The sequence below is a fragment of the Marmota flaviventris genome, chromosome 10 (assembly GCF_047511675.1).
Source record: "Marmota flaviventris isolate mMarFla1 chromosome 10, mMarFla1.hap1, whole genome shotgun sequence".
Classification (NCBI taxonomy): Eukaryota; Metazoa; Chordata; class Mammalia; order Rodentia; family Sciuridae; genus Marmota; species Marmota flaviventris.
In genome coordinates, this window is record NC_092507.1 from 49,821,067 (window position 1) to 49,848,839 (window position 27,773).

The 27,773-nt window shown below is 37.2% G+C and overlaps 1 protein-coding gene across 7 annotated transcripts in view; it reads left to right on the forward strand.

Annotated features, from left to right (window-relative positions):
* The window catches only part of Patj (PATJ crumbs cell polarity complex component), a 387,785-nt gene that overhangs the window by 61,221 nt on the left and 298,791 nt on the right, over window positions 1-27,773 (forward strand). For all 7 annotated transcript variants that reach the window (XM_071617901.1, XM_071617905.1, XM_071617899.1 and 4 more), the window contains exons 12-16: window positions 3,530-3,676; window positions 6,830-6,906; window positions 9,197-9,253; window positions 19,771-19,905; window positions 24,958-25,119. In XM_071617901.1, the coding sequence (XP_071474002.1) occupies window positions 3,530-3,676; window positions 6,830-6,906; window positions 9,197-9,253; window positions 19,771-19,905; window positions 24,958-25,119 (578 nt within the window). The remainder of the gene's footprint in view (window positions 1-3,529; window positions 3,677-6,829; window positions 6,907-9,196; window positions 9,254-19,770; window positions 19,906-24,957; window positions 25,120-27,773) is intronic.

The following is a 27,773-nucleotide window of genomic DNA, read 5'->3' on the forward strand; positions in this document are numbered from 1 at the left end:
TTTAATTATACAGGACAGTATTGTTAACTCTATTGCACATTGTGTGCAGGAGATCTTCAGAACTTTTCTGTCACATAATCAAAACTGCATACCCATTAAATAAATCCCTGTTTCTCCCTCTTCAGTCCTTGGCAACCACCATTCTGTTTTCCATTTCTATAACTTTGCTTAGCTACCTCACATAAGCAAGAAGAATCCTGTGGCATTTGTTCTTCTACCATGGGCTCATTTCACCATTTCACTTTGTGTAATGTCATCAAGTTTCACCATGCTATATGCAGCATGTGACAGAATTGCTTTCTTTTTTTTCAAAATTTTTTTGTAGTTGTAGATGGACAGAATGCCTTTATTTGTGGTGCTGAGGATCAAATCCAATGCCTCACACATGCTAGGCGAGCACTCTGCCACTGAGCTACAGCCCCAGCCCAATTACTTTTTTAAGACTGAATAATGTTCCATTGTTTGTACTACATTTTTAAATGTATTTATTCTTTTTTAAAATAGTCATTTAAATTTTTTTTTCTAATTTGTTATATATGACAGCAGAATGCATTACAATTCATATTACACATATAGAGCATAATTTTTCATACCTATGTATTTATTTTTAATGTACACTTATGTTATTTATACCTGGTGGTTACTGTGAATAATGTTGCAATGAATGGTTGGCATTTTTTTTTTTTTTTGTACCAGGAATTGAACCCAGGGGCACTCAACAACTGAGTCACATCCCCAACCCTTTTTTGTATTTAATTGAGAGACAGGGTCTCCCTGAGTTGCTTAGGGGCTTGCACTCCTTCCCGGCCTCCAGAGCCACTGGGATTATGGGCGTGTGCCACCGTACCCGGCTGGCATTTCTTATTCTAGTAGTTGGCTGTGCATTTGTGGATATGAATGGATTCATTATCTAAAAAATAAAATATAGTGCTTAAAGTTTCATGTTAAGATCATAGAAACTTTTTTTTAAGAGGGGGGAGAGAGAGAGAGAGATTTTTAATATTTATTTCTCAGTTTTCAGTGGACACATCATTATTTTTATGTGGTGCTGAGGATCGAACCCAGCGCCCCCCCTCAGCACATGCCAGGCGAGCGTGCTACCGCTTGAGCCACATCCCCAGCCCCTCATAGGAACTTTTAACTGGCTATATTTTTTAACTTTTTATTGTTAAAAAAATTTTAAACAAACAGAAAAATAATAATATAATGAGTTTCACAGAACACACTATTTAGATCCATGGTTACTGTTTTGTCGTATTTCTTTATCTAGTTACCTTTTTTACGCTGAACCATATCAGTGTGAGTTGTAGACATGATGACACTTTATAAACTTTAGTCTATCTTATAAAAATAAGGACATTTTCTTATATATTTTTATCACACTAAAGGAAATTAATAGTAATTCCTAATATCAAATACTCAATATGTGCTTGAAATTCCAAATTTCCTGAAACTGTGTTTTACACTTTCATTTTCTACTCCTTCCCAACTCCAGTTTCCCAAAAAACTGCCACAAACCAAGGCTCAGTCATGCATTGTATTCATTGCATCTGTCATTTTTTTTTTTTGGGGGGGGGCGGTCATTAATCTAGAAGAATTCACCTCCACCCCCATAGCCTAACCTTTTATTAAAATTAAAAAAAATAGTGCATTAGTTATGCATAATAGTGGGGTTTGTTTTGACATATTTAGAAATGCATATAATAGTTTTCTCCATTTCAGTCTCCAGTACTATTTCCTTCCCTCCCCTCTTTGGCATAGACCTGTTGAAGGGATTAGTCCACATGTCATTAGAATGCCACATTCTGAATTTGTTTCCTTGTGGTGTTATTTAATTTGTTCTACCTGTGTTTCCTTTGAGTTAGGAGTTACATAGTTAAGGAACTACGACTCCAGTTAGAATGGCAAGCCATCAAGATTACAAACAATAATAAGGGCTGGAAAGGATGTGGGAGGGAAAAAACACTTTTTTAAAACTCTTGGTGGGATTTATAAATTACTATAACCACTATGGAAAATCAGCATGGTGGCTTCTCAAAAGATTAAGCATGGAACCACACATGACCTAGCTATACCACTCCTTGGTATTTATCCTGAAGAATTGTAGAGATACATGCATACCCAAGCTAATAGCGCAATTCACAATAGCCAAAGCATGAAACCAGTCTAGGTGTCCATCAGTGGGTGAATGGATGAAGAAAATGTGATATCTAAACACATGGAATTTTATTAGCCACAAAGAAGAATAAATTTATATCATTTGAAGGAAAATGGAACTTGAGACTGTTACGTTAAATGAAATAAGCTAAGCTCAGAAAGTCAAGGGTTGTATTTTCTCTCATGGAAGTTAGAGAAAATGAAAAAAAAAATGGAGCGGGGGTGATTCTCATGAAAATAGAAGGGAGACCACCAGTAGAGGAGAGGAGAGAGACCAGGGGAAGGAAAAGGGGAGATACTAGGGACTATATTGACCAAATTATATTTTATATTGTATTATTTATAAATATGTAATAATGAATCTGTTACGTATAATTTTATTATACCAGTAAAATACTTGGAAGAAAAAAAGAGCTAGCTTTGTGCAGTAACAATATCATAGCCAATGAGATTTACCCTCAGCAAGATTATTGCAAATTGAAATCAAAACTACTCTGAGATTGCCTCTCACTCCAGTTATAATGGCAAGCCATCAAGATTACAAACAATAGTAAGTGCTAGAGAAGATGTGGGAGAAAAAAACCACTTTTTTACTCTTGGTGAGATTTGTAAATTAGTACAACCACTATGGAAAAAAAAAATATTTTTCCCAATATCCCACCATGACAATTTGAAATATAGTCAGCATTGGCAATGTTTGACAGCTCTATGGAACAAATGAAGAAGAAGTTAGGTCAGAATGATATTCAGGCTAAACATTTTAATAAGAATACTTTATAAATAATGTACAGTTCTTTTCAAAATAAACTATTATGAAACTTGTTCAACTTTTCTTATATTTGAGAGACATAGTGACTTTCTGATGACTTTGGATTGCTCCTAGTACTTTACTTAGCTGAGTAAAGAGAGAGGAATGGTCTGCACCCAGGGGAATTCCCTCCCAGTCCCTTGCAGTTAATAAATCTGTTATACATATGGTGGTTACATGCTAGAACCTAGTGGAGCCCAGAGTAATTGGTTTAGCTTATTATGCATATCTTTTTTCCTACCTACCACAACAGCAAGAGCATCAGGCCTTGACATTTCTCCTATTCTAAAGCTGTATTGAAGATCATCTGCCCTTGCTTTGTCATGGACTTCACCTTTCTTTTCTTTTACGTTGCTTCATTCCTTTTTCTTTTAATACTATCAACAAGTTTACTTTTGGAATCTCTTGATTATTACACATGGCATTTTAGGTTAAAGAAATTAAAGGTATAAGTTACCTGAGATGGCCTTAATGAAGTTTTGAAAAGGGAGAATAGGAGTGACCTATGTTTACTTAAATACGCATCTCAGCTACTGGCGATTCAAGTCTCTGTTCTTGTTTTAGGAACTGTTGTAGAACCACCCAAATCACCAGCTCTCTTTATAACTGGAGCAGTGGAAACAGAAACTAATTTGGATGCAGAAGATGAGGAAATTGAAGAAAGAATGGATAATCAAAAAAAGGACAGTATACAAGCCTTAGAAAAATTGGGTAGGCCCAAAGCATTTATTTCAGAGCACTTTGACTTTTTCATTTGTTAACCACTTCCTCTCTTTATAGTTCATCTGAGTAATCATAGACATTTTGAAGATTTAAAATGGGGTATTCATATCAAAATCTTAATGTTTGTGGCAGTAGGGGACCAAGCATGTTCTTGTTTAATCTGTTAATTCCATTAATTTTGAGTGCGTATTTGTTAGTATGTAATGACTGTTTTTTATCTTGTTCTTAGCATTTTTAATTATTGCGTACTTTAGCTTGTATATTAGCATTGATGAATATTCCTAGATTATAGCTATCTATACATGTAGCAGTGTTTCCCTTTCACCATAAAAATTAATAATGTGTAAATGTATATATATTTTAATATTTTTTTAGTTGTCAGTGGAACTGTATTTTATTTATTTATATGCAGTGCTGAGAATCGAACCCAGTGCCTCACATGTGCTAGGCAAGTCCTCTACCATTGAGCCACAATCCCAGTCAATAATGTATATATTTTTATATTGCATCAAAGTTCCAGGATGCTATATGTTTACTTGTTGATTTTCCTTTTAATTGCTCTGCACTTCTTCCTTTGGCTTTGTACTTTGATACGTCAGCTATGACAGTCGACAATATTCTGCATAGATATGGAGTCACAGCTTCATCCAGTTTCCCACACACAGATGCTCAGGAAAAGCCTTGTCAACTGAGTGAAGCACCTTGGAACACTTATCACTATCCATTTTCCAGAGACATTTTAGCTTTGTCTTGCCTCATGAAAGAATGGCCTCAAGGAGGGAGTTAGCCCCTCATTTAAGTTAAAAAAAAAAAGTTCCTGATTTGAAAACCTACCTTTCTTATTTTTGACCTAGGTAAATAGTAGTTAATCCTTGCTATTTTAATTCAGTTGAGCTCAGATTATTTTTAGTGAGATGTCAGGTGAAAGTAAAATACATTCTGAAGTTAGAAATAAATAAACAAATAAACAAACAGATTTACATATTTGGTATTGGGCCTGAACCCAGGGATGCTTTACCATTAAGTTATACTCATAGTTCATTTTATTTTCCATTTTAAGACAGGGTCTCATTAAGTTGCTGAGGCTGGCCTTGAACTTGTGATCATTCTACCTCAGCCTCTTGAGTCTCTTGGATTTCCAGCTTAGGCCATCACACTGGCTAGATGTATTTTATATGTGCTTTATTTTTTTTTGGTTTGGTACTAGGGATTGAACTCAGGGTGTGGGTGCTTAACCACTGAACCACATCACCAACCCTATTTAGTTTTTTTTTTGAGACAGTCTTGCTAAGTTGCTTAAGGCCTCTCTAAGTTGCTGAGGCTGGCTTTGAATTTGCGATTTTCCTACTTTGACCTTTTAAGTTGCTAGAATTACAGGTGTGAGCCACTGTTCTAGGCTATTCATGCTTTTTGTATTAACTTCACTACATTTTTTTCTTCATGCATATGAACAATTTTAACTCGGTAGTAAAACTCAGATCTTCTAACTATTATAAAGTTAATTTTCTTTTTTGCTTTTGGAATAATTGTTTAAGATAGTCATGTTAATCATTTGTTTGATCATTTTGTGTAGCCTAGAATTTATTCAGCTCCTGAAAGTAAATTAATCTCTTTCCTCTGACATGTAGTCCTTCATGCTGTGCCTTATAAAGCATAACTGTGTTTTTATTATATAATTGAAAGGTGGAAAGTCAAAAAAATTATTGGTAAAATATCAACATTATTTTATATATGTGTATGAACTGTCATCTAACTATCATGTTTTTAGGCTTAGAATTCAGACAGTACATTGCAGATTTTTATTCAGATTCATTTACACATAAAAAATTAATGCCTGGAACGTAACTTATCAGGCAAGATGCTAGAACTCTCTTAAAAATTTCTAAAGAACTCCTAGAATTTCTTAAGGAAATGTTAACAGGCACACACAGACACAAATGTGCAAAGCCCAAGTGAATTTGATATCTTGTTTTTAATAGGATCTTTGGTTATTGCCTAAATGTAATCTAGCATATCAGTCAGTTAATTTAGTTATTTCATGGATGTTCTTTTGTATGTCTGTTAATTCAAGTTCTCTAGTGTTCATTAGTCTTAGACCCTGGTTTCTGAGGTTAGCCTGTTTTACTTAATGATTTGTGTTATGTGATCAAGCATCACATGCACCTGAGATGAGCTGTCTGTGCTGAAGACTGAAAGAGCTGATGCTGCATATGACGTCTGATTTTAGGCAGATGGTCATGTCAGTTGTGATAAGTGTTCTGTAACTGGTCCAAGCTTATGACCAAATTGAGAGTTTAACTTAAAGAAAGAAGGTGGAAGTTTTTTCGTTATTTGTTATTAATGTGAATATAAGTTAAAATTGTAGTTTTTGCACATGGGCTTTTTTTTCTGGTCGATGTTATTCAGACTACAAATTGCTCTGAGCATCTGGCTAAGACCACATGGAGGACAGGCAAGACACTTAAAATCTGTCTTAGCACTTTCAAATGATCTTACCGAGGCAAGAAAGGCAATATTACATCAAGCAAATCATAAAGATACACAGATCCTAATAACAGGGACAGAAGACTGGTGTCAGACCAAAGGTTGTGTTCTTTAAAACTCATACAGCTTGGAGTCAGACCAGACAAGCCTGTGTATCCATCTGCAGAGGTGGGAGCCTGCTCGTATTGTGTTGGTACACTGGATTGTAAAGATGTCTCAATGAGCTTTTATTTTTCCAGTGGGTAGGAGGAATGGCACTATTTTGGAACAATAAACCTTTAAATTAAATCCTTGTATGCCATAAACAAATAAAACAAAGCCAGATGCATTTCACTGTTAAACTATAGAATGTTTACATATAAACTCTGTATAATTCAAATTTCACTTATAACTCATCATTTCCTCTTTCCTTCAAGATATTCCTTAACAACAAAAGCCCCGTCACAATTTTGTCACAGCTGGTCTTTACATTAACATTAGTCTTATAAGTTACCTCTGATTTACTTTTCCTAGTGGACCTAAGTTAATGCATTTTTCTTTTTATTCATTTCCCCTTTACTTACTGAAACTGTGCTTTTGTTGAAGAATTTAGTAGTTAAGTGTGTTTGGCTCACAGTAGCTTTAATGTTCTTTTTTTTTTTTTTTTTTAATGTCCAGAAAGAGTCCCAAACACTCCAGAAAATGAGCTGAAATCCAGATGGGAAAACCTACTGGGCCCTGATTATGAAGTAATGGTATGTTAAAATCCTCTAATAAAAAACATTCAACGTCTCATTTCATGTCAAGCTCCTAACACTACAATTGAAAAAAATGGGAGAGCCAAATAATAACTGGCCTGCCTTAATTTTTTTTTTTTATTCTGCTTTGTACTCTATTGGATCAATTGATTTTTTTCCCCTTTCCTTCTTTTTTAATTTTATCATTTTAAGCTATATAAAATAGTTAAGGACTGTACATAAGCTTCAGTTACGATTAGTAGACACTTAGTTCATGTTGAAATCATTTAAGTTGACAATAGGCAGAAAAATATTAGGAGAGAGAGGGCTCGCCTTTAAATACCTGGATCAGCTGCTTAAAATTGTTGGCATTTTTATGATTGCTTTTATGATCTGTTTGTTTTATTGTACACCGAAAGGGACTGTGGATATTAGTCCTATGTTTCACAAAGAATCTTACAGTTTTATGAGAAAAATGAAAGAATAATTATCAAATGTATTTAGAAGAACAGGAAGTAATTTAGGTAAGGTATAAGTTTATAGTGCCAGTGGTCCATTAGGCTTCCTTTCACCTGTTATTAGGTTCATCCAGTAAGGAATTGGTTACATTTCCCCATATGAATCCAGATGAAAGCAGAAAGTGGTGTTAGAAAAGCCCAGGCAAGGTTTACAAATGCGGTAGTAATCAAATATTATTTTAAATTTCTATTGTCATTCACATTTTCTTACATATGTTTATCATTAATACTTCCTGGAGACTCTTTTTCTCTTGGTTTTGAATATCCAGTTGCTATTGTCAGGAAATTTCCAGTGTCATTAAGATGAGTCCAAATGGTTCACACTTAAACTGCCTTTGCTAATTTTGTGCTTGTTTGTCAGTTCTCATAACTGTTGCTTCTCTACTCCACAGACTGAGAATCCTGTCATTAGCCTACCACCTAGCAAATGGCCTTTTACCCCCTATCCTTAGTAGTTTGTTATTCGAAAGAATGTGGTTTACCAGTATTCACCAATGGCCAATATTGTGATAGGCTTTTGTTTGTTAAAATTTTATCCTCCTCATAACTACCTTCCAGATTTTATTGATTCTATGGTGAAGTCATAACCGAGGGATTAAAAAGAGGAGACGGAAATTAAAGTTGGAACTTTAAAGTGACAGCTTATTCACTTGTTGGCTTCTTGTTCTGAGAAATGAGGGGCAAAAAGAGGAAGCCAGGCAAGATGGATGAATGAATGCACATAGTCTACTATTTCTTATTTTCTTCAAGGGTCTACTTATCTGAAATGTACTTTTAGAAGCTTTAGTTGGATCATTGTTTAACTTATCCCCTCCCTCCAGATGCAGCATATTTTATTAACAACTTACAGATGCAAATCGTCTATGAAGTACTTCTGCTTGCAAGGAATTTGCTTCTCTGGATGTCCACCACTGAAGCTCAGAACAATAGTTTTAGGCCAGGATTTAAAGCTTTAAGTATTCCCCACATTTCCCACAAGGGACCAGATCTTTCTGTTTGTGCCTTTGCCAGCTATTTCTCCTGGGGAAGTGACTTGAGCTTGTTATAAAAAGTCAGACTCTCTATTTTACCAAATTTGCCTGACTTTACTGACCTTGCAAATTTTAAGAACCAACTTTGAAAGTAAAAATAGCCATGCTCTTGCTTTTGTCAAAAGAGTATAATTTTTATGGATTCAATATAATGAAGGATTATATTAACATTTTAGGGATCGAGGATTTTTAAAAATGGTAGAGTCAGCTCTCTGTATCTGTTGATTACATGTTTGTAGATTCCACATTCTTTTCAACCAATTGTGGATCAAAAATATTGAAAACAATTTGCATCTGTAGTTTGTTTTCTTGTCATTTCCTAAACACAAAAGAACCATTTATACAACAGTTACATTATATTATGTATTACGATTAATCTAGAGATGACTTAAAGGGTGTATGTGAGTATATTCCTAGATTATATGCAAATACTATACCATTTTATGTAAGGGACTTTGGATTTTGGTATTCTTGGAAGTCCTGGAACTAATCCCCAGCAGATAAGTGAGAGACAATTATATATATTTGCCTCTACCCTTCCTTTAACTTTTGGGTAATTTAGGAAAAAAGATTAATATTGAACAAAAATATAACAATTTTATATTAAGTTCTATACATATGTGATTTCGGAAATACAGGACAGAGGTTTTCAGATGGAGTGGTCAACATATTATAGGTTTTGCAGATGTTTTCAGAAAACCTATGAAGAAATAAATTTGTGCTTTGACAAATATGGAAATATTTTTCTTTGAAATTTAGGTTGCTACTTTGGACACACAGATTGCTGATGATGCTGAGTTACAGAAGTATTCAAAGGTAAGCACTATATTTTGAATGTTACCAGTCTCTTATAGTCGTGAAGAACCTTCTCTAAATTCTTGCTGAAGAAACTGTGTGACCTGCAGTTTCCAAAACTTAGTCATAGATGTTTTCTGGAATTGTCATGGGTTCTCATTGCTATGAAAGGTGATGGTTGGATATGCCTGGGAGAGTGAGATCCCTCAGCCACTTTTAGAAGCCATACACCCAGGTGTGACTCTCTGGCCCACCTGAGAGGTAGTACAAGTAACAGAGAATGTCAGCTTTTCAAGTATCATAAGAAGTCTTTTGAATAATGTTTCATGAAAATCAAGTCCAGGAACATAGACTTTAAAAAAGCCTCAGGTCCACATGTTCATCTTCTGAGTACAGGCAGTGGTTGTTCTTGAACTCAAAAACATATTTTGTTATCTTTATTTTTAATGGCAAAATGTGGGAAGGTAACTTTGACAGATTTTTTTTGACTCTTTTTTTTTTTTAGTATTCTCTCACTTTATATAAATCAATTTTATAGTTTCAGATGTAGATAGTCAAGAGCCATGGCAATTAAACCTGGAGAAAACTTCCTGGTGGCTTTCTCAGCAAATGATATGCAAGGCAAGATTTTCCTGCCAGAATAGTTTCAAAAAACATTTTGTAATTCCACATGAGAGATAAAAGGTGAGCCTACCTTAAACTCTGCAGTCAGATGCAGTACTCAGCATGGATTTTTCAGGGCCCCATCTGGGTTTTCAAAGAAGTGGAGTATCTCTTTAGATAGTTCTACTGTTTCTGCCTTTGTATATTTGTGATGAATATTTTTCTTTCATAATTTTGTTACATGTGCTCTTATCTCTTTGGTTTGTATTTTCAAGGCTGACACTGGAGATTATTTCTTTCCTTCTAAGTTTTCCTATATTTTGAGCCACTTGTTATGACTGTTTTGACCAACTGACCAAGCTTTCCTTAGATGCACAATGTAAAAGCAACATGGCTCACGTTGTAGTTAGTTTTAAATTATTTGCCAAGTCATCTTTATATTAGATCAGTCATTGATTAAATAATTCCATCTAAAGATGTTCAGGGAGATTTAATTCAAAATAACAGGAAGAAATTGAATACCTCTTCAAACTTCAATTGCTCTTAATTACTATAATATGGTTGAACATTTACTTGAGTCCTGAAACCAAACTGCCTGAGTTCAAATCCTAGTCACCCAGAGTTTGATAGCTAGGTGATTTTGGAAAATTATTTAAATTCTGTATCTCAGTTGTGCATGTAAAATAGGACTATCAATAGGTTATTAATGTTATTAGTTGCTTTATGATTTGCATAAGAATGCATCTAGAATATTTGTAAGCACATAGTAGGCTGTTATTTATTTTTATGACTCTGGGGATCAAACCCAGGGCCATGTGCACACTGCAGTGTTTTACCACTTGCCCCTTGTTGGTTTTATTTTTATTCTTTTCTTTACCATAGAAATCAATTGATGTTTAGCCCTAAAATTAGTTTTTAATTTATACTAAATTCAGATATTAGAAAGTTTCTATATAACTGTCTTCTGGTTTACTGGGTTTCCTGTGCCTATTCTACTTGTAAACACCCATCTACAGAATGCTTAATTTTAGTTATTTTTCTATTTTGGATTTTCCATTTTAGAGTAAAATTTTGAAGTGAAATTCTCAATGTGAAAACAACAACAGCAACTATATTTGCCATCTTCTAGTTCTTGAACATATTAATCATAGATTCTAAGGACTTTAATTCAAATATCCAGGTGAATTTTTGATCTGTTTTCTACTGTTTGGTGTTTTCTCTTGTTATTGGTTTTTGGTTGTCTTTCTCATCATGCCATAATTTGAACGTCCAACATTATGAATGACAACTACAGAGGGGTTCAGGGCTTCCGCTGATGTTAGCTTTCTCTGTCCAGAGATGTCTCACTCTATCTGTAGATAAATGTGGGGTTATTTATGCTGGTGGGCCACCCTCTCAGTGAGGAGGCAGGGGCAGTTCTGGGAGGGTTCAGACTCTTTCTGTTTTCCCTCATTTTTAGGATATTGCCTTCCAGGAATTCCAGGTCAGTGCAGGGAGTGTTACTGGTCCCCTCAACCCAGTAGGACCACCTTTCCGATCCCATCTCTTCAGCACTGTGGGGCTGCTGGAAACTTTATATTGCTTTTCATAGGTTTCCAGATTTGCTTTTCAACCTCCTGTGCCATATGGCTGTAGACTTTTGGGAGTTGTCCTTGGCCAGAAAATGTGTCCTGGATTAGGCTCAGTTCATCATATGGTACAGGTTTTGTTATCTGTTCTTTTATGCATGTTCAAAGCCATGGTGACCAATATCATCATATTTCATGATATGTGAGAAAGGACAATAAGCACACTGACTTGGTGTTCACTTCTCAAGAACGTGATTCTCTCTCTGTTCCGGCAGGAGGTATTCTTCTGTCTTGTCTTCCCTCATTGCCTACTGCTAGCCTTACTCACTGTGTCTTCTTTCCTGAGCAGCCTCTATGTAGTATACAGATTTGTATTCAGTAGTGCTGGTGTATAGGGTGGGGAGGAGATGAACAGAGCTTCAGAACCCCTTTGTGAAGTGTTCCAGTACATTCAGCTGTTCATTCATTCATTCATTCACCCACTCATCAAATAGTCTACTCTGTGTCAAGTCTTCTTCTGCGCATTTGGGATTCCAGAAGAGAACAAAGCAAGGGGGGTGGTGGTGGGGGGAATCTCTGCTTTGTGGAATTTATTTCATTGGGGGAGATCGAAAATAAATAAGTTGCTTAGTGTTGGTGACATGTGTCGTAGAGACAGGGAATTCAGGAGTGGGGTAAGTTTGCAAGGCCTCATTAAGATGACATTTGAGGAAATACTAGGTGAAATCTTGCCTAATTTTTCTTTTAAATAGTATGAATAATAATACCTGTGTTGCAGAAGATTAAATATAAATACATGTAATAATCCAAAGTACACATATGAAGACACAAATTGGTGTGAATATACTTAGTATACAGCCAGAGATATGAAAAATTGTGCTCTATATGTGTAATAAGAATTGTAATGCATTCTGCTGTCATGGATAAATTTAAAAAGTTAATTAAAAAATAAAAAATAAACACATGTGATATGTGCCTTAGTTAATATAGGGCAGAGATAGCACATCAGAAATGGCCAATAAATGGAGATTTTGTTTCCTAGAGTTATACCTCTAGTCCTTTTTAGACTTTTCAAAGCCCCTTTTTTTCTTTGATTCTTTCTTTATAAATATTTATTTACTTGTAGTTGAACACACAGTATCTTTATTTCTTTTTATGTGGTGCTGAGGATTGAACCCAGTGCCTCACACATGCGAGGCAAACACTTTACCACTGAGCTATAGCCTCAGCTCCTGCCCCCGCTTCTTTTAATGTGCTATTTTAAAACATCTAATTATTGAATTGAAATTTTGTTTTGGCAAAAGCTTCTCCCCCACACACGGGAAGAGAATCACCCATATTTTATTTTCTTCCTTTCATATTTCATTATTACTTGTATATATGTTTGTAGCCAGTATACTCTTCCTTTGTTTAACAGGCATATGAGAGAGAAGGGGTATATAATGTTTTCATACATTTTCCTACATTAATTTCTCAACTGAAAATGTCCGTAGAATAATTCTTCATTTTGGTAAGTCATACATACACACACACACACACACACACACACACACACACACACATTTAATTTGGTGGCGCTAGGGCTTGAACTCAGGGCCTTCCGCATGCTAGGCAGTTTGTCTACCACTAAGCTACATCCTCAGCCCTATAATTTTTCAAATCTACTTGTAATTGGAAGTTTAGGTCATAAGTCAGTAACTTCTTATTTTCTCCCTAAGTGTAGCCAATCACAACCATTTCACAGAAGAGAATGCTAAAAGTTGCACAGGTTGAATGACTAGCCCCAAATTATACAACTGTATAGCAGCAGAGAGTGGACTATTAGTGTTTTCATTTACTTCTGAAATAGTTACTGAGCTCCTACTATTTGCCAAACATTGTGCTGAGGAGTGAAACATAGTAAGACCTTGCTTGGATTCTGGGTTTGGGTAGAGACATAGTAATAGACAATTGAAAGATAACTGCATAATAAACTTATTAATGCCTTGAGATGTTCTACAAATGAATTAACAGGGTGAACAGAACATAACTGGAGAAGACCACTTTATTATTATTATTATTTTGTTTTTCAAAAATTTATTCTAATTTTAATTCAATTTTCTCCATGGAACATATATTGTAAGACATGATGAACAGTGGGGATGAGGAACATTGAAAATAGGTCTTATAATTCTCTGTAATTTTTGTTTTACTTTTTGCATGTATGATGTTTATTCATTTTTATTACTGAATAGTATTTTTATATTTAATTTTTAATTGACATTTGTGCTTATTTATAGTGCACAGTATTAAAACTTGATAAGTGTACATAATATGTAATGATCAAATCAGAATACTCAGTATTTCCATCTCAAGTATTATCATTTCTATGAATTGGGACCATTTAAACTCTTCTCTGTTTATTTGAAATGTGTAATAAACTGTAGGTATCCTATTGTGTAATAGTACATTGGACCGACTTCTATCCCTCTAACTGTACCCATTATCCACCCTGTCACTGTCCTCTCCCCTTCCATGCCTCTAGTGACCTCTATCCTACCTTCTCCCATGTAGTTATCTTTTTTAGGGGAGGATACTTTGGAGAGGGAGTCAGGGAAAGCTGCTTGGAAAATAAGAAAACCTTGTCTATGAAGGCAAGCCCATCACACATGAAGATGCTCCTTGAATCTTTAAGAGTGGAGGCTGCAGGGTGGCAATGATCTAAAGATAACCACCTTCAGCAGCACCAGCTACAGCCATGAAACATGAACCTCCTCACAGGGGAGTGGCAGCTTCTTGGAGCATAGGCTTGAAAGGTCAGAATGTGAAAAGCTGGGGACAGGTGAGCATCAGGTGCAGCCGCCCTGTTGTGGGGAAGGGCTGGCATGTGGGAGGAATGAAAGTTGTTAGCTTCAGAGTGTTTGGGCCTGACTCAGGACACTCTGTGGTTAAATGAGGCTGGTGGGGAAGACCAGGTGCCACAGGGCCCTGAGAGCCATGGTGATCTGTACCAGGTAACAGCAGTGGATGTTTTGATGTGGTGTCATGGCATGATCTTATGCCAAGGATCTGCCTCTGCCACTCCTTTGTGAGGAGGTTCATGTTTCATGGTGCTGCTGAGGGTCTGGTTGTCTTTAGATCATTGCCACCCTGCAGCCTCCACTCTTAAAGATTCAAGAAGCATCTTCATGTGTGATGGGCTTGCCTTCATAGATAAGGTTTTCTTGTGGGTGGAGTTGTGGGAAAAAAGGAAGCAAAAGCCATTTGCAGTGGCTTGAGCATTAGCTGTTCGGTTTCTAGGAAGCTGTTAATCATGACACAAGAACAGTTTTCCCGCATCTGGGGAGACTTGCACTTTTAGGGATGCTTTCTTGGCAAGTGTTTACTATTAAGATAATCACAGTGCTATGAGAGAAGAGCATTAAGCTCATTCTGTGACCTTTCTGCTGGCCATCAATTGTAATACAAATGAGCATTAGTAATATGCACAGTATGGGAAGCAGAAATAGCAGGCAGGTCTGTCCTCTGGTTTTGACAGAACAAATTGACAGATTTCACTTAATTTCTCCCCTGAATTATGTTCCCTGAGCCAGAGAACTTTAAAATGTGATTTTCCCTTTCCTTCTGTAATGAGAAAATGAAATTTTAAGGTTGTGGGATGTGCAGGACTCTCCAGGGACTGCAGTAGTGTTGCCATTACACCATCACCAGGGCTTGGTCTTTGCTCTAAATATATGTTCTTCATTTTTCACGATGATTCTGTTGGTCTGCAGCATTTCCTCCTTCGTATTTTTCATATGAGAAAATTAAGCATCAAGCAGGTAAAATAACTTGCCCCAAATCAGATGCAACTTGTAAGTGGAAGAATTGGATAAGAAATCAAGGATTATACAGCTTCTAGACCTGCACTCTTTTTCCCTCCCCACTCTTGTTAATTTTTAATCGATAATGTGTGGACAAGAAAAAAATTCATAAGATACAGGTGCAGAAAATTAAGTTTCTCTCCCATCCCAGTTGCTGCTTTCTCTTCCCTAGAGGCAACCACTGTGAACCAGTTCTCAAGCACTTAATTTTATACTCTGCTGCTCTCTTTTAAGTAGAGAACAACACACAGAGTCAAAAGTGGCAGTAGCAGCAGTTGCCCACTTGGGCAAGGTCTCTATCAGGAGCATCAAAGGTGCTTTTTCAAAGTGCACATTCATTTTGCTCTTGTGGTTTTGGGTAAGACCCCCTAAGGGAATTTCGGTCTCTTCCTTGTCCCATTGCATTGAGAGTACTGTGCCTGTATTGCTAAAATGCATAATGCACTTTCACGGACATAGACACTACTTCTTTAAGACAGATGAAGGAGGCATATTGGGAGGATGGCATTTGAACTATACTCAAGAACGGATTTGGAGAAACAAGTGCAGTGATATTCCAGGTGGAAGAAATACTATGAGCAGAGGTGGGAGAGTGTCAAGTACAGTATTAGATCAGGTGTCAAAAACTCCCATATCATGTGGGCCAAGAAGATAACATAAACAATATCTAAAATGATAACTGCCAACTGACCTGTGACCTTGGGTTTAGGATTCTGAGAGAACTCTCATTATCCTGTACCACAGAGTACATACTACATATTTTTTGAACATTCAGAATTAACATTTTAGAAGGAGTGAGAAAAACAAATACTGTATAAATGAAGCTCTAATGGCTTAGTTGATTGTCTTGAATAACCTCTGAGTGAGCACAATTAGCTTTGTGGCCATTATGCTTGTGGCTCATCATTACTTTAAACATTTAGCTTCATTCTTGGGAAGTTGCTTTTTGTTTATGGTAAATTTAGTAACCACCTAGTCTTTAAACATTAGTTACTCCCTAATCATTAAACACAATGGCTATTTAATATTTTCACTCTGGGAGTATATGTGTGGCAAGAACCCGCCATGGGGTGTGTTCTTATTTTGAGTTCAACTTTTTTGGAAGTCCTCCCCCATCCAACTGACACATCTTTGGAGCATTTCTTTCCAGAAGTTTTTCCTCCCCCTGAAGCCATAGCACTTATATTCCCACATGAGCATTTTGATATCTTACTTTAGGATCCTAAAAGCAGAGCTTTTAGAGAAATGCATGGGATGCCATTTGTTTCATGACAGGTCTTTCTACTCCTGGGTTGAAGACCTCTAGCTTTCTTGATCTCGGTTGACCTTCCTCATCTCAACAGTGACAGTAAATCACACAATGGTCACACTTTTTGGATGCATTTCCTTCTATCCTTTACCTGTCATATCAGGATCATGAAAATCCTGCTGCTCATTAGCTTTGTCAGTTTCCATAGGACCCCTCATGAAGCGCATCGAATAAACATCAAGAAGCATGACATGGGTGTGTGTGAAGGTATCAATCATCTGTTGCACCCACTCCTGTCATTTCAGCACTTTCCCCTCTCAAAGAACTCAGAATACCAAAGGGGTGGACAACTGAAAGAGATGAAATGGTTGATTTGTTTAGTTGCTAAGTGCAGCTGGGACAGGTAATTAAACAGTCCCGCTCCCGCGGAGAAGCCTGCAGCAATGTAACATGATGTCTCAGAAAGCCAGCTGCACTCAAATTTAGATTCAGAACTAATATTAGGTAGGCCTCCTTCAGATTGACAGATCTCATAAACATCATTTCTGGTTTATTTGTTCAGCATGGTTGAAGATGAAGCCTTTGTGTTTTGTTTGTGGTTTAAGTTTTCTAGGGAGCATGTGGTGTTCACAGATATCTGTAGGAGTAACCTAGAAGGGCACAGCCCCATATCCAGAGGGTAAGGGATGCCAGAAGTGAGCCTCTGCCAGTCCTCAGTGCCCTAGCTCGTTCCTGACTTCATGTGTTCCATTGGAGGTGGGGATGGGGTTAGCCATATGACTAGATGAGGATGGGTTGGAGGGGTAGGTTGGGTGGGGAAGCCTGGAAGGGGAGACTGGAACCACTTTCCTTCTTATCTTTTTTAATTTCGATGTAGCATATTGTTCTGTAGTAGCCAAGGTGTCTCTATAACTACAGCATGTCTTTGTCATAATTTGGGCACTTATTTCCATGGAGAGATTGTCACCACCATCTGCTCATTTATTCACATACAAAATTTAGTAATTATCTTTTTCACTCACCTCCTATAAGCAGTCTCCCAGAAGGCTTTTTGTAGGGCAGACTCATTTTATCCTTTTGAGTCTCACCTCAAATGTCTCTTTCTTTTTAGAGCCTATACTGGCCACCTTTCCAGACTGACCTTCAGTGTTGTGTCCTTATGCCATGACCCTCAGTGGTTATGTCAATGAGGTGCTGGTAAATGTCTAGCTCTCAAGAAAAGAAGGGCAGCCCCAGTTGTAGCACTTACCAATATCTGTGGTGTGAGTGCCCTGACATGGCCAATTTCCAGCTATCAGGTGACATCATTTATTGCTGAGTTGGGAAGCCATGCACAGTAGCACTTCATTGTTAGGCTCTTCTGCAGAAGCAGGACTATTTAATTACCTGCATTTAGCAACTACACAAATCAACTATTTCTAATGTGTTTTTCAGTTGTGCACGGCTTCGGTATCTCTGATGTCTTAGAGAATATGTCTACCATATGGATATAAATCACTTTGAGAAAATAGTGGGAAAACATAGAAATAATGAATTGATGGATTTTGAGTTCTTATTTTATTTATTTTAGTATTAATTATAATTTTATACAACTTAATTTTAAATAATGGCCAGGTTTAATAACCTGGCTCACAACTTTGCTAGAAATTGAATGATCTCCTTTCACATGCCAGTGTGAGCCAGCTCCAGCACCCCACTGGAGGGGATCTCTGGTGGACACCGACAACTCTCTGCCCTGCAGTGTTTGGCTTATAAACAAAGGAAGGAAGACAGTTGGCAGAGATGGGTGGATTTCTCTGAGAGTTCTTACTTCCATTAAATATACTATCAAAGAAAATGGCATGAGTGTCTCCTATCTTGATATATGTGACTTGGGTCAGTGACTGGACAAGAGAATGAGGTGGCAGCAGTGAGAAATAACGAAATCACAGAGAGGGAATAGCAGTGGAAATAACTTTAACCTTCCACTTAGGGTAGTAGAACATCTTATTGCCAGAGTTGGTTTTACATCCCAGAGTGCTTGGTGGTCAAGGGCACTTCATTTTCAGAAAATTAGCCCAGGGCCAGAAGTCCCTCATGCCTATTTTAAGTCACTCAGGTCGTAGTCAGCTAGACCACTTGCCACTTCACATTTGTCTGCATGTCTGTTGTGGGATGTAAATGAGTCCTCAGATGGTGTCTGAACCAAGCCGGTGGAACACTGGGGACTCAGAGCAGATGACTGAGGGGAGGTGACAACTCAGGGGTGAGGAATCTGATTGTAGGGAGAATGAGGGAAGAAGCCACACTGGAGATGGGTAGATAGAGGTAGCCCTGCTAGTTTAGATAAATAGGTGATCTAGAAAATATATTAGTAGTATTTACCATTTTTTAGTATATATAGCCACAATGAGAAATCATGAGCTCCATCTTTCAAATTTTGGGGATATGGTGAATGTCTTGTCCTTTGCAACCAACAAAGATGAGAGCAACAAAGGTAGTCAGCTCTTTTCTCTGACATTGGCTAGAGTGTCTAGATCCTTCACTCATATCGTAGTCCACACAAATCCTTATAAATCAACAGAATCAATCCTAGAATGGTTAATGTCGTCCCCAAATCAGAAATGTTATCACTTAAATTAGCAAGATGGAAAAGGACATCTTTTACAGATTAGGTCAAATAACCTTCAGTGTGCCCATATTCAGTGCCTGAAACTGTTCTAGGCCCCAGGCTATAGGGATTAAAGGTACAGACTTGACATTCAAGTGTGAAGGGGAGAAACAAAGAAAATAGAATTCTAAGCAGTACTTGTGAGTCATGATAGAAATGTGCACAGAGTGGTCTCGAACTCCCAATGGAGGCAGGTTAACTAAGAGCTTCCTGAAAATGACATTGCTTTTATATTGAAGTGTGAATGGAAGTTATTTATGAAACAGGGGAGTTAGAGATATTCTGGGGATGGTGAGCTCTGTAAAAAAAGAGAAACACAGTGTACATACTAGGAACTGTAGAAATCGTGGGGGTACCTGGAGCTTAAAATTGAAGACAGAACTTTGTAAGTCTGTCTCTTCATTTCCAGGGAATCTGTAAGGAAAATAGGAGTAAAGACAAGAACTTCAAGAACAAGAACTTCATAATTTTACTTGAGGCTGCTTTTCCCATTATTGTCTTCTTTTGGGAGTTTGGTGATCTGATTCAGGTGGTGGTGTTTTCATCTCAACATTGGTACTTGTTGGAGGATTGACACTCATCTGTGTCCTCTCATGTGTAATATGTCACTCTGTGTCTTGCTATAGCTGCTGCCTATCCATACTCTGAGGCTTGGTGTGGAAGTGGATTCCTTTGATGGGCACCATTACATTTCTTCAATTGTTCCTGGTGGTCCTGTTGATATGCTGAACCTTCTACAGCTAGAGGATGAGCTTCTTGAGGTAAAGTTTATGGGGGGAAGAAAGATACCAAGCACGAAATTTTAAAATTCTAGGCAAATGTGTCCACTGAGTTGCAGTGTCACCAATGCCAATGTAATGTGAACTCTTAGATTGGAAAACAGAGTAAATTGGATGACAAAAGGAAACCAGTTTCACTCCATCAGTTCATTTTTGCCATATGCTAAGGCTCCTCAGAGGTCCTTTTTAAAAAAAATTAATTTTTAAAAATTCTTTTTAGTTATACATGATAGTAGAATGTATTTTGATATTATACATTATATATGGAGTACAGCTTCCCATTCTTGTGGTTATACATGATGTAGAGTTACACTGGTCATGTATTTATAAATGAATGCAGGAAAGTTATGTCCATTTTATTCTACTGTCTCTCCCATCCCCCTTTGCTTCCCCCCATTTCCCTCTGTTCCAATCTGGTGAACCTCCACTTATCTCTCCCCTCCACCTATTTTTGAGTCAGCATCCACATATCAGAACATTCGTCCCTTTTTTGGGGGGATTGGTTTATTTCACTTAGCCTGATAGCCTTCAGTTCCATCCATTTACTGGTAAATGCCATAATTTCATTCTTCTTTATGGGAGTGTAGTCCATTGTGTATATGTACTACATTTTCTTTATCCATTCACTGAGATATCCTTTTTAATGTGTATCAAAGTGATGTACTAAGAAAGGAGTTTGACAGCATAATTTGTCTTTTTCTAAGCAAAATGTTAAGAATCCAATCCCTGACCCTAGGTGTTTGCAACACGTAGTCACATTTATACATTGATAATTTCTAATAAGGATTAGAGCTGAACAACTTCAGGCACATGTACAGTTGACTTACATGTAGATGCTTTTGGGATAGTCTGCTTAAAACTCCCTATCCACAGGGTGGCCTCCAGTGGGCTTGCTCAGGCTCCCGAGCCTCTCCTCAAAGAAGTTCTATAGTAGCTTTGAAATGATTTTCTCTAGAGATTTAAATAATTGGAAAATTCAGTGTTAACAAACAAAATAATCACGAAACCCCATGTTTTACAGATAAGAAAACAAGATGCTAACTCCCCAACTTTATACACAAAATTAGTGGTAGAATGTTAACTTTAGCTCGTGTTTCCTAACCCCTATTTCATTGTTGTTGTTTTTTTTTTCAAATACAACATACTATCTCCTGACCTTCTGAAAGAGATATAGGAACAGCCAAGCAAGAAGACTACAGAGAAGAGGGTTATTTCAAGAGTTAGGATTTACAACAGCCAGGCACTGTGGTACACTCCTTTAATCCTAGCAGCTTAGGAAGCTGAGGCAGGAGGATGGTGAGTTCAAAGACCAGCTTCAGCAACTTAGTGAAACCCTGTCTCAAAACAAAACATAAAAAGGGGTTGGGATATGGCTCAGTGGTTAAGCGCCCCAGGTTCAATCCCTTGTTTAAAACAAAAAACAAAAAACAAAAAAAACCAAAATCAACCTAATAGCCTTAGCCAAGATCAGACTCTCATGGACCCTGACTTCTATTTAAAATTTATGTTTGCTCAAAGCGAAATGACAAAGATGGTACATAGTTTTCATGTTGGGTGCAATTACAGTTTGTTTGTAGTGTACACCCACCTAAGGGAATATATTGAGAATTCTGGGTTGAATTTCAAGGTCAAAGGGAAGAGTGCTTTGACTGGTTATCAACTTCTGACATAGTGTTGGAGGACAGGGTGTTGGAGTCCTTTTTTTTAAGATGTGGAAAGTTGCTTATTTTTTGAATTTAAATTTTTTATTGATACAAAACATTAAAATTTTACACGTGGGGTGGGCATGGTGGTACACATCTGTAATCTCAGTGGTTTGGGAGGCTGAATCAGGAGGATCTCATGTTCAAAGCCAGCCTCAGCAATTTGCAAGACCTTGTCTCAAAAAAAAAAGTTAATGGGGCAACAAGTGATGTTTTGTTAGATGTATACATTGTATAATGTTTGTCAGGTTCAACATATTTATCTCCTCAAGAGTTAGTTATCTTAGAGGTGTTGACAAGTGATCTTGGGCTACTTATTATAGATTCATGCCCTCAATTTTACTAGATGATTTAGCTTTCTTTCTGATGCTGGGGTTGGGTCTTCCTCTGCTAGTTGGCAGGATATGGGCAGTGAGGATTCCGCAATCTGTGGATTGAAGGCTATTGCTATTATATGTAGTTGTTGGGTGGTGAGAAATGAGATATGTTTGGGAGGTGTGAGGCATGAGTTAAACCAACTTAGTTCATTTTATTATTTTAGGTAATAAAGTTTATGTAACAGAAAATTTACTGTTTTAACTTTTTAAGTGTAAAATTTAGTGGCACAAAGTATTAATCACTACTAGTAAGTGATCTGTGCTAAAGAAACGTTGGCTGGATTGGGATCGAGCAGGTATAGGTGATCCCAGCCATCAACTGAAGGTTCCATGCTTCAGCTGAGATTAGAATGCATGGGCCTTCCACCCCAAAATAAAATGTTGTGTTTTGAATTCTGAAATGCAGATTTCCCATGAAGTAACTTAGGGTAGGGAAGGAAACCCAGGTTTGAAAGTCAGAAGAGCTCCTTTGGGTTCTGAATTTGCCACAACTTGCCCTGTGTCTCTTAGCATGTAAGTTAACTTTTTTAAAAAATCTATTTTTTAGCTGTTGATGGACCTTTATTTATTATTTATATGCAGTAGTGATAATAGGACCCAGTGCCTCCCACATGCTAGGCAAGTGCTGTACCCCTGAGCCACGACCCCAGCCCATCACTTAACATTTTGAGGAGTCCATTTCTTCATTAAATGCCATTTCACTATGTGTTTGTGATGATCTAACAAAATGTCATCCGTGTACGCTACACAGCCTAACCTTACTGAGAAGAGCTGGCCTCAGTATCCCCATGACGAAGTCATGTTAACAAGCTTGGGGGCTGAGATGAGGATTCAAGGTGGTAGTATGGGTGACAGCACTTGGGCAGAATTCTGTGTTCTGGAAGTGTGTATACACATGTGCATTTTCTGATGAAAAGAGTTGGATAATTGAGACTTTACAGCTTTTAAGAAGGTCTCAAGTTGAGGGACCTTGAGAAATATTGTGAATTTTAAAATAATAATTGGCTGCTTCTGAGTAACTGAATATAGACATAGAAGGCCTCTGTAAAATTAGCCAAATAAAGTCCTTGACGTGTGTGTGTGTGTGTGTGTGTGTGTGTGTGTGTGTGTGTAATGTACTCCTTAGAGCTTAAAACCAGAAACACAAAAATGCTTTGGGGTTAGAACACTGTGCCAAGTCTCAGCCCAGAGCAGCCGTTTACAACAGCCATAAATCCCCTTAGATAGGAGTTGGTAATGGGAAATGTGACCAATCCCTTTAGTAAGAGAAAGTAGTGAGGAGGACTACCAGGCACTGCTGTAATAATTGGAGACAATTCAAATTAATAAATAATGAGCTAAATAAATATTTAAAGGTACTCCAAGATAAAAACCCGAGAAGTGACTTTCTAATTTGTTGAAGTGAAACACAAAATAATACTTGTGTATGGGTAGAATTCCTGCTTTGATCATATCTACTTGCTATTTTTAATATGGGTTGCTACCCATTTAAGTGACTTTCGGTCTTTTTGTGCTTATATCATCAATTGGTACTATGGATATGGTGTGACCAGTGATGGGTACCTTTTAGCCCTTTCTTGCATAAAGGTTGACTTACAGTTCTTCCAAGGAAAAACCTTTTGTCTGCTGACAAACCTGCTGTCCCCTGGACCCCTTCATTGTCGTAAAAACTGGGGAGGTAATATTTATTTTTCCAGTAGAGACAGCTCCCTAAAGTGCATGTGGGTCCCTCTACCGTGGGTGCTTTCTTTGTAAATAATTAAGTGGCAGGGAAATGTCTGGCCTGATGGCTAAGTGCTGGGTAGGTTACAGGCTTGAGAGTGGTTCCCAGGGATGATGTCTCTAGACTCCTCCCGCTGCTGATGAGATGCTTCCAGCAACCCAATGTACTTAAATTCTCTGGTGCAATGACAGGTCTGTGGAAAGGCTGTTCCCAGTAAAGTTGGCCCAGTCAGTTATCTGAACATTAGCACTATACCTGTCAGAAATTAATGCCAGCTAGAAATTTCATTAAAACTAATAATGTTGCTAAACCCTCCCAGGAAGGTAGGAGTCAGATATGAAAAGATTATTGTGCCTGAATTTTGTCCATGCCTCAGCTTTTGGGGAGGAACAGACAGGTTAGCTTTTAGTGACCAGTAGTCAGAAGTGAGAGAACTCTTTAAAGTCATAAATGTAATCTTTCTAAAATCATCTTTGGTGCAAAGTATTATTAAATGATATGGAATGTGGATAATTTTTCACGAGGAAGATTAATCATTAGTAGGGAATAGTTCTCTTTTTTAAACATGAAACACTTGAATGAAATAACTTGAAATTGACACTTCCTACATAACTTGATGGCTGCATCAGCTAAACTTTACAAGAATGGAACTGGAGCGAGTTATGCATATTCCTTTTCTATAGAAGCGATTTTTCTAGGATGGTAATAAGAGTGAAAGGATGTTGAACCGATGTTAAATTTTGATAGCCATGCATCTAAGATTTTATCACCTACACATTGTAAGGTGAGCAGTTTTTAACAGTCTTGAGTTTAGTGTTAACATCTATAGTGATATTATTATTCTTGTGAAAGGAAATGGTCTTGATAAGGCTGTAAGTGATATTTAGTGCATTTTAGGAGAGGTAGGTAGAAGTAGATGAGAGAACACAATACTGGTGCACCCGTAGGAGAAGCTGTGGAGCTGTGAAGAATCAGATCACTCATCTAGTAACTGTTGTACTCTGCACACGTTTTACAATTCATTCATTCAAGTTCAGTAAAGATTCAGTCTTAATTTTGATAAATAGGATTTCTAACATTTTTAGGGACTATTGAGATAATATGACTAGGTCCTTTGTTTAAAGAGAGCATAAATGATATCCCATTCAAATTCTGGTAGATTGATAACAAGAGATTTTTTGTCTCTTCATTTGGGGCCTCTTCAATGATCACTTACCCCTTGTCCTTCTAGGTCAATGGTGTGCAGCTTTATGGAAAATCTCGCCGAGAAGCAGTTTCCTTTCTTAAAGAAGTGCCACCCCCTTTTACCTTGGTTTGCTGTCGGCGGCTATTTGACGATGAAGCCTCTGTAGATGAACCAATGACTACTGAAACCCCTCTTCCTGAGATGGAGGTACTGAATGCATATATTACACTTCCCATAGGCATGCACATTCAGTAAGGATACCCCAAAGAAGGTACTACAGGGTTAAGAGAGGAGGACCAACCCTGCTCTACTCCTTTATATTTGACTGAGGCAAACAGTGCATCACTTTTCAGGTTATTATTTTCACTTACCATCCTAAAACTCTTTTCCTCAAAGTGTTGGTGACATTGATGTGCATGCATTTTGATTTTAGTAATTGCCTGCACTCATTGCTTTTGGCTCCTGGTTCAACTCAATTCATCTTAATAAGGTTAAGATTTTGGTGGATGTTGAATATCTAATGATCTTTTCTTTCTCAGAGCCTTAAAAATAAGAAGATGTGTGATCAGTTTTGAAGTGAGTCTAAAAGTTGCCATAAAACTTTTAGAAGACCAGAGAATGAAATAACTTTATCTGCTGTTGGAACTCTTTCTAAGAGCATTGTAATTTCAAAAAGAGTTTTGAGCACATATTTTGCCATCATGAGCCCTTGGTAATTGCATGTTTGTGCCACTTCTCATGTTTCCAGACGCTTAGGTTATAATTCCATTCATACCAGCTTAGATGCACGGGCTTCCTTTCTACCTGCCTTTGGTCAGGATTTCAAATTACATGGACTCTAATCCTGCCTTTAGCACTTAATATTCATGAATCTTGGGAAAATAACCTTGTTTTCTCTTCATATTCTTCTGAAAAATGGTGCCCTGATTAGAACTTACACATCTCATGCATTTATGTAAGAAGCAATAAATGTGCAAAATAAATAATATGTGCAAAGACCTTTCTGTGATGGCTTGAGTGTGGAAAGTACGCCACAAAAGTTAGTGATCACTTTTTTTGACTGCTGCAGTCCACCAATCTTTGTTTTCTGATTTTCTAAAGTACATTGGAATCTAGTACTAACTTACAGTCACAGATCCGTCAGTATATATCCATCTTGTTTTTCCAAGAAGACTGTCAGTTCCTCGTGGTCAGAGGCCAACTCTTAAAATTATTATTATTTTTTATTATCTCATAATGCTTTTATTCTGTACTGGGCAAATAAAAAGGAAATTTTTTGATAATTGATTGACAATCTTTTTTTTTTTAATGTTTATCTTTTGCAAAAAGAAAAAAAAAATCAAGTATGGAACTCAAATGCCAAACTTTTGTGACTTGCTCTCCTTAATGAAATGAAATATGGGTGGTGGCTTCCCTTTGAGGGCTGATAAAATGCCTTTAATCTAATCCTATAGGGTGTGTAAATCACCAACCCAGCTTGCTGACTCTGTGCTCCCATCTGTCATGCTTTACCACAATGGGTGAACAACAGCTTGAATTATGCCAAATGTCAACCTGGCTGCCCATTAGTTGATTGCTTTCCATTTTGTAAATATAAGAATTATGCAAAATTGATTATATCAAAGTGATATATTTCCAGTTGTTGCATGATATCTTATGTACCTGGGATGCCTTGAAATTTCTACAAATTTGTGTTAATTGTATGTGGTTTCCTAAAGTCCTGACTTTCTTTTCCCATCTATCTCTTTTTTCACTTATACTGATACCATCTTATTTTATTAAACTATCTGGTTAGGTGGCTCAGCCAAAATTCAAACACTCATTAATCAGTGAGGGTATTAAGTTCCCAGTAAGACATCAATCATATTGTATTAGCCATTGGAACTGTGCATTTTATTGGAAGATATGAGTGTTTTCTTTTTAACTATATCACTTCATCATATCAGGATGAAATATGCAGAGGTTATTGATCTAGAACGTTTCTACTTATTTCAGGTTATATAATCTAAGAACAAGGAAATTGTTCCTACGTTCAGATTCCATCTTCCATGGACTGGGTGTTGATCTTCCATGTCCTACAAGCAACTTGCATCTGGACCAGTCCTAATTTTGGGGGGTTGGAAACTGGGGATTAATTCAGGGGTTCTTTACCACTGAGTCACATCTTCAGTCCTTTTTATTTTTTGAGACAGGGTCTTACTAAGTTGATGAGGTTGGCCTTGAACTTGTAATTCTCCTGCCCTTCTGCCTCAACCTCCTTAGTCACTGGTATTATAGGCATAGGCTGCCAGGCCCTGCATAAGAATGTTTTTGTACTAACTGTGGTGCCTTCCTCTTTAAATTATAGACTCTGCCTCCATTCCTTTGATTCAATTAAATGAGTTTTCTTATATGGGTCACTCAAAATTATATTAGTAGAAATGATACATTTTCATTTTATATTCTGAGAACAAACCCAAAATTTCAAGAAATCTGCTTTTAAAACTTGTTATTTAGTATATAACTTTACCAAGAAGGAGTTTTAAGAGAAACACACTCAAAAGTAGATGATTAATTAATGCATTGGACAGATATTTATCCAGTGCAGGCAGGCAGTAGGAGTCAAGTGGCAGTCTGCAGGAGCCCTCGCAGAGCCTCCATTCTAGTCCAGGAGCCAGGCTTTTTGTTAGTTGTGAGGGCCATAAAGCAAAAGGAGGTATTTCTTGAGTGTTATGCAAAAGGTCAGAGTTATGTTGGGGAAGATAAACTGGATGACAACAATATAATGCTATAAATAAAAACACAAGGAATAAAAGACTTTGGGTTGTCAAGTCAAGAAAAGTCTGCTAGGCACTTGGGCTGGCCTTTCCTCTAAGATCAGA